Below are 13,401 nucleotides of genomic sequence, written 5' to 3' on the forward strand. Positions count from 1 at the left end.
CTGGGCTTTTCCTATCAGAATTTTTATTCCAGAACAGTAGCAATAAAACTTTCATTTATTCCTAAAGAATCATTTCTTCTGATTGTAGTAAACAGGTAGAGTTTAGTAGCTGCATCTTAGAACATAGAATCACTTGAACCAGCAGAACAAAATAACCAACCTAAAAAGTCTTTTTCTGTGATGTTTGTTTTATTTAATAAGGCAAACACTATTCTCTCTTGGTGGTTCTATCTGTCTTATATTTTCTGAATACTCTTCTTGCTCAACATACACATCATATATCCTAATTGTGAGTGTTTTCAAGACCCTATTATCTTCTCCCTCTATGTGCTGTCTTTTGGTAAACCTATCAATTCCCATGAATTTAATTGCTATCTCCCTATAGATAATTCATGGTGAAGTAGAAGTAGTGTAGCAGTTTTACAAGTACAAAGAAATTTTTCTGTAAGTGTAACAATAATGCTAACCTCATTCTAGGATGTATAAAGTTGAGTTCTGTTCTTAAAGATTTCTTACTTGCTTCCAATAGAAAATATCATTCAGCTTTTCAACCAGATATTCTGCCCTCCCAATCTGCTACAAAGCTATATAATTTGCACAAACTTATGGCTTATGAATAGGTTTATTTCTATCCTAAGAAAAAAATGGAATCTCCAGTTAGCTCAAATTGTAGAGTGTCAACCAGTTTCCTATGGAAAAGTACCAGGCACTGATGAGAACAGGGGTGGGAGGAGGAAATATTTAAATGTAGAAACAAGAAAGATTGGTGCTGATCCCCCATGTGAATATGAGGAGGCATTTCACCTACTGAGAAGAACTAGGGCTTCTTTGGGGACTATAAACACATCGATGGAAATTCCTAATCTGATGTTCTCCAAGCTTTCACAGTAATACTTCCTAGATAAGGCCAAGAAAATCCTTCCCATGAGAATATACTAAGGTATAGGGTCTCCACCAGAAGTTTTCAGTGACTGATGAAGAGTTAGTATAAGACCAGCAGGTCTGCCTGACCAAACTGTGACTCAGCCTTCCTACAACTCCTCCTGGCCTACTTCTGAGAAAAAGAGACTGTGAGTATTGCCTGCTGTTGTATGTAGACCGAGTCTCTGTTTTCTTAAGGATACTTCTTTGCTTCTGTGTGTTCCAAAATCTATGTTTCTATGTTCTAAGATACATCTTTCTATCCATAGAGAAATAATTTCAGGATAAACTTTACCACACTAACATATTATCTGGAGCAAAGAAGCCAAATATGTCAAAACTCCCTTGTTCAAAATCCTACCCAATGTGGGAGCTTCCTGGGATGTCTGCTTCTAGAAACTACTTTTAAGACTTTACCACTTTAGTCTAGAAACATTTATGCAATTCATTATCAATAGGCAGAGCATGGCATGATGGCTGACTTAGTGGAAAATAGTGGTAATAGATCAAAGAACTTTAAAAAGGTCTGTACACCTGACTAAATTTATAATTTAATATCCTATGTAGAACTCTTGATTAGTTGAGCCAAAGAGGCTAATCTCTAGTATATAAGTTAGCACAAAGAAAGAGTGCATAACAAAAGCTAAATCTGAAATTCCTTCCTCTTTACTATCTAATAACATGAAGTTCAGAATGTAAAAGTGAATTTTTCTGAAGATGAGAATGGGGAAATGAAAAAGAGAATGCAGTGAAAAAAATTAAATTGATATAAACCTAAATATTATATATAATGGTATTTATGATAGCTGGCATTTATAGAGTACCTTACAATTTGCAAAATGCTTTATATATTTTAACTCATTTGTTCCTCTCAATAATCCTGAAAGGTAGATGTTATTATTAATGATAAGGAACCTAAGGCTGAGAGAAGTTAAGTGTCACCTAGGGTCACATAAGTGTTTGAGAGAAGATTTGATCTCTCTTCTTTCTTATTATACTTATCAAACATTATCAACAACAGGAAGAACTTTGAAGATCTGTAAAATTACTGACTCTGATGGTTCAAATTCATGCAAATATATGAATTGGAGAAGAGTATTCCCCATTTTATGTCCAAAAATTTTATGAAAAAAAATTAAGCTAAGAAAAAATTCCATATTATTATTATGAAATTTTGCATGAAGTACATTTTTCTCTTCATTCTCTTTTTGAAATACCACTTCAGTTATTTTGCCCTTTAGAGTTGTTTTTTCTAAATATCCATAGCAGAAAATCCATAAGGCTTTACTAGAATGGCAACTAGCTATTATCTCAAAAACCTTCCTATTAAAAAAGTTCATGATAACTAATAAAAATATGACACTGAACTTCTTCCTAGAACCAGGTTTTCTTTAGTGAAGGCAATGTAATTAGCTAAATCAGTGTACAGGTTTAAAACATTTCCTGAATCAAGATAAATTTTATTCTTTAATAAAGGGCTTTAAAAACACTTTATTATGAAATAATGAATACAGTGAGTACTTTAAATGCCACTCAACTTCATGAAAGGCCAATAAACAATGGTCATAATAACTATTCCAAGATGTAGCTTCCTCATAGCAGAATTGGGAGACTAGTAAATGGGGTTAAAGTCCAGTAAGAACTTATATTTTTTAGTGAATGTTCTTACTGGGTGAGAAAGTAGGACCTTATTCCTAGAGCAATAATAGTTACTGGAAAACTTTTATTGATCCACTTTTGAAAACTGCTGATCTACAGTGAAATCTCTCTCTAAGGTCCCTTGAAAGACACCCAAGGTTAATTTCTTAAAGTAGACTCTCCTAAAGAAGAGAGGGACTTCCTCTGGCTTTCAAGTTAGAAGGTTGACACTAAAATAAATAAATATAGGATCAACATTCCTAAATTAGTAGTTTAATTTTACCCTAAAATATACTAAACTAAGCTCAAGTTAGGAAGAAACAATATCTATCTAAAATTTGAAACTTGCCCCCTCTTACTTCTCTATGGCAATATGTTAATAAAAACTGAAGCTTGTTACTGAGGATGGTTGGATGAATAGACTGAAAAGTTGGAAACAGGCTCATGAAAGGAAAAGAAAAAGTGTGTGTGTGTGTGTAAGAGGGTATTTATCTTAACACCCTCTCCAGTGTTTAGATTTTAAAATCTAAGCATAATACAGTAAAAACAGTACATAAAGAATGTTCTTTCATTATATTGATAGTAAGTACTTTTGCTGGTAAAAAATATGATGGCTCAAAAATTGGCTGATTAATGCTTTCACAATTTTAAAAACAAATGAACTATAAATCACAATTTGTTTGATGGTTTTGTTTAACTATTTTCAAGAAATGCACTGTATGAGAGGAGTCACTTGGGTGTTTTGGAGCTGTCCAAACAAAATTGTATAAATATAAATTCATTAAAATTTAAAACAACAAAAAGAATACTAAAACCCATTTCGTCTATGTTCAGCAATACAAGCTTATGATTAATTTGTACATGTGGATTAAATTCTTATTTCTTCAAAGGAAAGTACACTTATTCAATATATTGTTAATTCCAGGTCCATTTCAGTACCTAGGATACAAGTTGGCTTTGAGAAATAATTATTGTTAAGGATGCAGAGAACAATGACCCATCGGTGAAAAATTTTGAGTTTTTCTCTCCAGCAATGATTTTCAGAAACTTTTCAAATTATTTTAGATGCTTTATGGGGGAGGGGAATGAGATACCTTTAGGATGATTTTTTTCATTTGTTCCTTCTTTCACTCAGTAAAAATAAATTGAATCTCAGCCCTAGAATTGCAGTGCAAAGCAAGTGACAGAACTGCAACTCAAAAACAGCTACCCACCCCAAAAAACAATACAAATACCATCAGCCGATATAGACTTGTTGATATAATCCTTAAGGTTCTCCTTGGTTGGTAAAGAAGTTTAACTCAGCACATAAGAAATAAACAGAACAATCAACGGACTTCATCTTAGGTTCCCTCAAATACTCCACATCCCGCTGGGGCTAAGTGATCATTTCCACCTGTCAAGAATAATGCCCCCATCTTTCTTTCAGAAGGAAAAGCAAAGCAGCCAAAAGACTCACCATCCAATCAGGCACAGCAAAAGCAGAGGTAGTGCCTGTATTACCGTCCCACTTCTCCATGCTGTAAGCTTGAGCAGCTAAATGGATCCTGATGAGGAATGGAAATAGGTCCTGGATATGCCAGGGATGGCTAGGGTAGGTACTTAATCCCTGCCAAGAACCTCCAAACACCTCGTTATTCAAGAGGTTCAAAACAGCCGCTCTGACTGCACCCTGTCCTTCCCCCAGAGGCTTCTAATGCAAACGAAGCTCCTTAGACAAGTATTACATAGGCTGCCCCAGTGACCAAAGGTTTCGGCTTTAGATTTAAATCCAGGGCCAGATGCAAGGCTCCAAACCCAGGGACTGTTCTTCCCCCAAGGAGCTAGCCCAGTGCAACCCAAACACTCTGCCCCACCTCCCCCGGAGCTTACTTTCGGCCGCTAAACAATGCCAAGTTGTCAGGCGCCCGCTCCCTTTTTTCCCTGGGTGTCACTTCTCCCCCCGCCCCTTGGGACACGTCACTGGGAGAGCTGATACCAAGATCAATAAGGATCAAGGTCAACAAGACACTCACTGCTCAAGAGCTGCTCAGCTGTTTGGTGTGGCAGAGGCGGCCTCCGGGAAAGGAGGAAGCGTGTTCCAGCTAACACCACAATCCAAAATGTCCCGCAGGAGGTAAGGCTCACCTGCCCCCCACCCTCCAAGGCTGTGCCCCAGACTTGGGCATCTCTCAGGTGAACTTTAGAGGGAAGGGAAGTAGAGATGGAGCCAGAGTCGGTCTGGCCAAACACAGGAGGTAGTGGGCTTCAGAAAGGCCAGAGGGACTTTTAATCCCACACCTCCCTCTGCTGGTTCCTTTCTCTATGCACATGCAAGGGCCGGCTCCTCGGGCACAGAGCGTGCTGAATCTTGATGGAGGGCAATACGGGAAGCAGCACAGGTCTGTGGGGACTACTGACAGGCTTTCAAGTGCCTGGGTTACTCAACACTGGTTTGTTTGGGGTTTGGGGCAGTGTTTCTAAGTTTCAGAGAGAAATAGTACTTCCAAATAGTAGAGGATATCCTATGATTTCCAGAGGCTCTTCTCCTCTCTACTAGTCATTTCCCTAACTGTCCAATACAAGTTTTCATTCTGCATATATTTTGGGGAATTTAGTAGACACCTGGAGAAAAATTCATATAATGCATTATATTCTTTATACAATATATAGTAATAAGTAGTTGAAATAAGAGTAGCTGTACATTTCACTGGAGTTAAGAAAGCAAAAGAACTATGAGGTCCTGGTCTCCAACTCTTTGCACAGGCCCAGCTTGTTATCCCAGCTAAAATACTGAAGTACACACACTCTCCCCACCTGTGGAAATCCTTCAAAGGCCATCTGGAGTTTTTGTGTTGTTTTTTTTTAAATACCTGTATAATTCTTTACAATCTGTAATTACCTTTTCCCTGCCCCATATCACAATGTATGTTATTTCTACTTTTCTCATAGATTTCCGTATGTATTATTTGCTGTTAGGTTCTTACTAGGTGCTGTCAGTATTTAATAATTCTCTAGCTCAGGGTTCACACCTTTAAAAGGAGCAAGTTCATTGGTTGTAAGTAGTTCCCACAAGCCCCTGGAGTACCCACAAGCCCATTCTCTAGAAGGATAAAAGAGGAGGGCAGCCAGGAAGGAAGCAGTCTGGATTGGGTTAAGGACAAGACTTTCTAGGAGAACTTCAGGGAAGCTGGAAGAGATTCAGAGACAGGATTCAGGAAGAGGAGGATTCGAGATTCTACCTTTCGCTCTGGCTGGAGGCTCCAGAAACCTCCCAAGAAACCTGCTCCCAGAGAAAAGGATTCACAGAAAAGAAACCTCCTCCCGGAGAAGGATTATAATTGAGAGACGACAGGACACTACAATTTGCTCCTAAACAAATTCAACACTAAGTACCTATGTTCATTACTTAGATCTGGGGAAACAAACTAATAACAAAGATGTTTGGGGAGAGGTAGAAAGTTGATCCTTAAGCAGAGACTAGCTGAATTAAAGAAAGGTCCTGAGACAGAGGGGACAGGATAAGACTGAGGAGCCTAAGAGGTTTAGTTATAACCTTGAATGACTTAGGAGTTGAGTCTTCTACAACATATATAAACATCTTTAGGTGTCTTAGAACTGTGCCTTCATGTAGTAGCACTGGCAACTCCTAACCATTAGCAAGACAACATGCATGTACACATAGCAGGCATTTCATCAAATATTTGTTGAATGAGTTGAATCTTTGATTCTTATCCTACCCAAACTATTGAAGTTGCCAAATTTGTTCGAATGAAATCTTGTCCTTTTCATTCCCAGTATGATCACCCCAGTACAGGCTTGTTCCAGTTACTGATTGTCTGTCTCAATTCTGGACTACAGGAAGTTAGAAAATTCATCTCTCTCCAAACATTTTTCCATAGCACTCATTCTCCCTCCCTCTGCACCCCCAATTGTTTCCTTTGGTACTTTGGCAAGATTATACATATGATGATCAATTCTGATGGACATGGCTCTCTTTAACAATGAAATGATTCAGATCAGTTCCAACAGACTTGTAAGATGGAGAGAGCCATCTGCATTCAAAGGACTGTGGGGACTGCATCAAAGTACAGTATTTTCACTATTTTTATTCACTTGTTTGATTTTTTCCTCTCATTTTATTCTTTTCTGATCTGATTTTCCTTGTGCAGCATGACAAATATGGAAATATGTTTAGAAGAATTGCACTTGTTTAATCTATATTGGATTACTTGCTGTCTATAGGAAGGGAGAAAAACATGGAACACAAGGTTTTGCAAGGCTGAATGTTTAAAACTATCTTCATATGTATTTTGAAAAATAAAAAGCTATTATAAAATAATTTTTAGTTCTTTTAGAATTTGTAATAGATTGGGTAAGGAACACTGAGCATAATCTGATATGCATCTTAAATTTGGGGAAAGTAGATTTCAAAAGCTTCTCATAGGATTCCTCACACTAAAATTAAACAGAGAAAGTTAGCAAATTCTAAATACACAATTCTGATGAAGAAAAAAAGACAGAAACCATGTACAGGCGGTGGAAACAAGGGCAGGTAAGAGAGGATGAATATGGAAGTATAGTGCAATTTTGTAAGAATATTTCAGATACTAAAGAGGGGAAAGGGACCTGTATGTGCCAAAATGTTTGTGGCAGCTCTTTTTGTTGTAGCTAGAAACTGGAAGTTGAATGGATGTCCATCAGTTGGAGAATGGTTGGGTAAATTATGGCATATGAGGGTTATGGAATATTATTGCTCTGTAAGAAATGACCAGCAGGAGGAATACAGAGAGGCTTGGAGAAACTTACATCAACTGATGCTGAGTGAAATGAACAGAACCGGAAGATCGCTGTACACTTCAATGTTGTATGAAGATGTATTCTGATGGAAGTGGATATCTTCAACATAAAAAAGATCCAACTCACTTCCAGTTGATCAATGATGGACAGAAATAACTACACCCAGAGAAGGAAAACTGGGAAATGAATGTAAATTGTTAGCACTACTGTCTATCTACCCAGGTTACTTATACCTTCGGAATCTAATACTTAATGTGCAACAAGAAAATGGTATTTACACACATATATTGTGTCTAGGTTATATTGTAACACATGTAAAATGTATGGGATTGCCTGTCATGGGGGGGGGAGGGAGTGGAGGGAGGGAGGGGATAATTTGGAAAAATGAATACAAGGGATAATATTATAAAAAAATATTACTCATGCATATATACTGTGGGAAAAAAATTCTAAAAAAAAAAAAAAGAATATTTCAGGAATGCCAAAAAATCAGAATAAGATAATGAGTAAAGGGAGAGGAAGGGAGCAGCTAGATGGCACAGTGGATAAAAATCAGCCCTGGAGTCAGTAGGACCTGAGTTCAAATTTAGACTCGGACATTTAACTCTTAGGATGTGACCCTGGACAAATCATTTAACCCCAATTGCCTTGTAAAAAAATAAACAAACAAATAAAACAAAACAAAAAACACCAAAAGATAATGAGGAAAGTTGGGCACTTTTAAAAATGGGTTTTTGTTTTCATTTTTTTTTTTTTTTTTTAAGCAAAGGTGGAGAAAAGAAGAAAGTCAAGGAAGTGACTTAATTGGTATAAATTCATTCAACAAGCATTTATATATTAAGTACCTACCCTGAGCAAAATACCTTAAGCACTTAACAATTACCACAAAGTAATTACAAAAGCTATATATAGCAAAATAGTCCCTACTCTCAAGGAACTTAAATTTTATTGGTGAGATGCATTATTTACACAGAAAATAAGAGCAAAATAATTTGAGGAAAGAGAACACCAACAACTTTGAAGATTAGAAAAGGCTTTCTAGGAACCACCAAAAAAATTAGAGATGCATGGCCTTAAAGAAGACTTGGAAAGGTATCCCTATATTACTGATTTGCAGAAATGGTAGGTCCAAGGGTTTTGTACAATGCACATTATCTTCAGACTTTCTTTTTATTTTTCCCCTTTCTTATTAAAATATTAATTTTTATATGGGACAATTCTCAGGGTGGAGGAGAGAATATATGAAAAAATTCTGATGACATAAAAAACAAAAGATAACAATTTAAAAAAATAGACTTTCTGTCAAAAGTAATACTAAACTAGAATCTTGGAGCTGGTCATAAGAGGCAGAAGTAAGATGGAGATACAGTCCATGAATGGAGACATACATATGAGAAGCCTTTGAAATTTGCTCTCCCATGATTTAGACCAGTTCCAATGATCTTGTGATGAAGAAAGTCATCTACACCCAGAGAGAGTACAGTGGGAGAGTACTGTGGGAACTGAGTGTGGATCACAACATAACATTTGCACTTCTTTTATTGTTATTTGCTTGAATTTTATTTTCTTTCTCATTTTTTCCCTTTCTGATCTGATTCTTCTTATGCAGCATGTCTATACTGAATTTCCATATATTTTTATCATGTTTAACATATTATATTACTTGCCATCTAGGAGAGGGAATAGGGGGAAGAAGGGAACATAAAGTTTTGTAAGCAGTGGTGAAAAATTACCCTTGCATGTTTTGAAAACAAAAAGCTTCAATAAAAAAAAATTTATTCTCCCCAATTTAAGGTGCATATCAGATTATTTTTGGTATTCCTCATCTGACATAAATTCTATGATAGCAATAACTGAGTCTGGGAGAGAAGTCCCCTTCATTGTTTTTTCCCCCCCAGCTTTTGTCATCATTAAGACTGGCCAAGAAACTATAAATTGTTTTGCTTTAGGTAGAGGTAGAGAAGGCATAGACAAATCTAAGTAGGTAAGATGGCATAGTAGATGGTGTTCTACGAAGAATCAGGAAGACCTAAGTTCACACTTAGTTGACCCTGGGAAAATCACTTTATGTGTAGTTTTCTCAACGAAAGTTCTTGTATCAAATAAGATAACATATACAAAATACTTTGCAAATCATAAAGCACTTTATTAATGATATTACTATCACCATTATTATGACAAAATGTCCAAACACTTTAAATTCCCCATCACTATTGTACACTTAAGCCTCTGTGTTAAATTTATGATCTGTTTCCTGAACTAACCCATTTCCTTTCTCGAGTCAAGTAGTCTGTAATACAGGTCAATGACAATATTGATGCCTTTGATTTCCACATAAATAATTACCATCAGGCTCTCATCCTACCCTCTTCTTAGATTTCCTCAAAAGAATATATCCTCTGGGATTAATAGGCAGGGGACCAACAGGATAGAAAACCACAAGATTTCCCCAGTCTCCATTTTCTTCCCTTTCTCCTCAAGGAATTATATACCATATATACAGCAATTACAGCAGAATCCACAGGACAAAAAATAAGAGTACTTCATATGGCAGAATTCTCATTAATTCCAAGAATGTAAATCTTTAAAGTCAAGAATGAAAATTATCAAAGTGGTTATTCTGCACCCTTCCTCCATCAACTTTAACACGCCCAGCAAGGAATGACCGGTGGGCTTTTATCTAGAGGCCTATTTTGGGATCTACTGTAGGTAATAAATAAAGAATGTGCCAGCAAATTACTTCACTCAGGGCTACCCTCCCTACAGTCACAATAAGAATAGATTTTGCTCAGCCCTGTGGGGAGGTGAAAGAATCCAGCCTTTGATACACAGTAGCCTCTTGGGTGTACACACAAGGCTTCTGGGACTCTATCTGGAACAGTTCCTCTATCTTTCCCCAACCTTGCAAAAAGCAGCAGATTCTGATTTAGCCCAATAAGGAAAGGAAAAACAGGAGAACAACCGGAATAGGGAGTGCTACAGCTAACCAGAAGGAAGTGAGACTGAAACCCACATGAGGCAGTCCTGTTCTCCCATCTCTCACCATCTACTACTCAAAACAGAGACTAAGCTAAATCCCTGCGATAGGAGAAGACTAAGGTAACTTTGGTAGTCTAGCCCAGGGGTATAACCAACATCAGGAAGTCATCAGAGAGGATCCTAAAGTCTCATATGAGGCAGCTGGTGGCACAGAGATGGAGTCCTAGACCCAGAGTAGGAAAAACCTGGTTCAAATACTGCCTCACACTTCTTAGCCATGTGATCCTGAACAAGTCACTTAACTTCTATTTGCCTCAGTTTCTTCAACTGTAAAACTGAGATAATAGCAGCATTTATCCCATAAAGGTTATGAAAATGAGATATTTGTAAAACCATTTAGAATACTTCCTAGAATGTAACAAGCACCATAGAAATGCTTATTCCCTTCTTTTCCCTCCATATACTATAAGACAGATCAAAGTAACTGATGCCTGATAAAACACAGAATTATGGAATAGCAAGAGAAAGTTGAATAGTAAAATAAAATTCCAAAATGGCTTAAAAAATGAAATCCAGAGAAGATATTAAGAAAAGACATACATATCACAATGTATAGTTCTTACATTAAAATTTTTGAAAACTCACTTTGGATATTGGAAAAAATTGAATTTCTAGAAATGTTTCTGCAAAGAAATAAAAGAAAGTTAAAGAGTTTTGGATACAAAAACACTGAAGCAAAGGAAAATCTGATGGAAAAGAACCAAAAGGCAATGGTATCAAAAGAACAAATGATCTCTATATAAAAGACAAAGCTACTGAATTCAAAACATGGTGTTCATATAGATAATTTAATGATCATAAGTTTCCCAAACAAATATGATTTTAAAACAAAACAAAATTCTGATCATAATGTGGGAAATAGTGCAACATGACAGTTCCAAACCGCTGAATATAAAAACAAAGCACCAATTGAAAAAATTCAGAGATCATTTCCAGGAAAAAAAAAAATCCCCATACTTCAAATGCCAAGTCACATTGAGTTAAATTAAGTAATTCCAGTGACAAATGAGAAATTCTACAAGCAGGAACGAGACCTTTAAATATAAAAGAAAAAAATTCAAATAATATAAAATTATTCTGTACCTTTTGAAAACTAGCAAAGGAGATACAGAAGATTCTGAAAAGTAAAGGCTAAAGTTCCAAGCCCAAATGATATACTCTGCCAACTTTAGCCTAATTATTTGTGAGGGGAAAAAAAAGGCAGCCAATAAAAGATGCATGAAGCATTCCTACCCCCCTCCCCAAATTTAAAAACCCCACAAACTTGCAAACATCTCTGTAAGGATGCGGTTCCTGCAAAACAAGAGAAGGGAATAATATGGGCGGCCACAGCGCAACAGGAGATTGAATGGCCCAGAAGTAACCTATGTGGATATAGGACTTCCCTGTGGGTGGAATCCTGGCCATATTGAGATAGCTTCGTAATGGGTAACGGCTCTCTCGCTGGTTGGCTGTGTGTGTGACCTCACAGGCCCTTTATAAGCCCACTGCAGACAACAGTCGCTCTCTTTAACCTGGCTCCCTAACCTGGGGTAGCTGAGCCAAGCTGATGGATAGCCCAGAGAAGTAAGAAGTTTGGTAGTGAACATGTGTGTCTTCAGACCAGGTGTTCACTAGGGAGTTATGGGCAAGTCAGGGCATTATGCAAGTAAGTATAATAAAGGCTTTTAAGATTACATGTGGCTGTTCTTGAGTGTGCTACCGGTTATTAAACTATAGATTCAACAAATCGTGGCCAGAGACCTTTGAAGGCCTCAGAGGAGGCAAGCCGGGAAGAGTTGACACTGGAAAGGTCAGTGGTCAAAGGTACTCTGTTGGGCCTAGGACAGACTAGTAATTGTAACTGCCAGGAGGGCATATTACACATCTCCAAACAAAATAACTATAAGAAATAAACATAATTATTAAGCAAAGAATAAGAAATAAATTACCCCTTCTTTGAAGCTTTTGTTCCTTTTAAAGGAAAGAATGATTCTCAGGGGAGAAAAAAAGCAAAACAAAAGCAAAAAAACAAAGAGAGAGAGAGAGAGAGAGAGAGAGAGAGAGAGAGAGAGAGAGAGAGAGAGAGAGAGAGAGAGAGAGAGAGAGAGAGATCAAAAAAAAACCAAACCAAACCAAACAAACAAACAAACAAACAAACAAATAATGAAGATCTAACAGATGTAAAACTAACAAACAAAAACAGAAGTGAATGTAGAGGAGCAGAATCTGAAGCACCATTGACTAAACCTTACTACTTCCATAATGTTTGGGGGACAAAATTGCAGAGTGTTAGAGAATATAACTGGGAAGCAAAGAGGTATAAGGTAGAGGTGATCAATAATGTATTCATATCAAGCCTATGGATGAAAAGCAAAAAGATGGTTACTTTTGAGGCAGCTAAGTGATACAATGGCTAGAGTGCCATCTGGAATAAGGAAGCCTCATTTTCCTAAATTCAAATTCTGTCTCAGACATTGTATGATACAAGGCAAAGTCACTTAACCTTGATGCCTTGAAGTAATTAACAAATCATTCCTCTATCTTTGCAAAGAAAACCCCCACATCTGATCATGAAAAGTCAGATATAACTAAACAAAAATAAATTGTAGCCTCTTAGCAAGAAGAGCTAAAGGAGAATGTAGAGGTGACAGAAGGGAAGATTCTGAACCAGGAAGATGAAAAGGTGAATTTCACTTAAGATAATCCCTATCAGAAGTATATTTCTGAAATGAAAGATGGGACTCATCATGGATTTAATCTATGGGGAGATGTTGGGAGAATATCTTTCGACAGTGTTGTGCCTTCATGCTCAATATACTGTTCCAGGAAAAAGAATGTGAAAGCTAGTAGGGACAGTAGAAAGGTGGGGGGTAGAGGTATGATAAGGAACAAACACAGATCCAGAGATGGTAAGGCACAATGAATGAAAAAGAGAAGGAAGATGGGCTATGTTCTCAATCCAGGCTACTAGAAAGGCTGGGGCTGGTCCAACACTTGATCCTAGTTCTTAGTTGTAGGACTAAACTCATTCAGACTAGATTC

At 37.1% G+C, this 13,401-nt stretch overlaps 1 protein-coding gene across 6 annotated transcripts in view; it reads right to left on the bottom strand.

Annotated features, from left to right (window-relative positions):
* Window positions 1–13,401, bottom strand: part of AHCYL2 (adenosylhomocysteinase like 2) — a 139,940-nt gene that overhangs the window by 41,622 nt on the left and 84,917 nt on the right. For 2 of the 6 annotated variants that reach the window (XM_074267956.1, XM_074267955.1), the window contains exon 1: window positions 4,019–4,210. The exons of the other annotated variants lie outside the window; for them this stretch is intronic. In XM_074267956.1, coding sequence (XP_074124057.1) covers window positions 4,019–4,078 — 60 coding nt within the window. In that variant the 5' untranslated portion in view covers window positions 4,079–4,210. Of the gene's footprint in view, window positions 1–4,018; window positions 4,211–13,401 lie in introns of those variants that run through there. 6 annotated transcript variants of the gene reach the window in all.

This window comes from Sminthopsis crassicaudata, chromosome 5 (assembly GCF_048593235.1).
Source record: "Sminthopsis crassicaudata isolate SCR6 chromosome 5, ASM4859323v1, whole genome shotgun sequence".
Taxonomy (NCBI): Eukaryota; Metazoa; Chordata; class Mammalia; order Dasyuromorphia; family Dasyuridae; genus Sminthopsis; species Sminthopsis crassicaudata.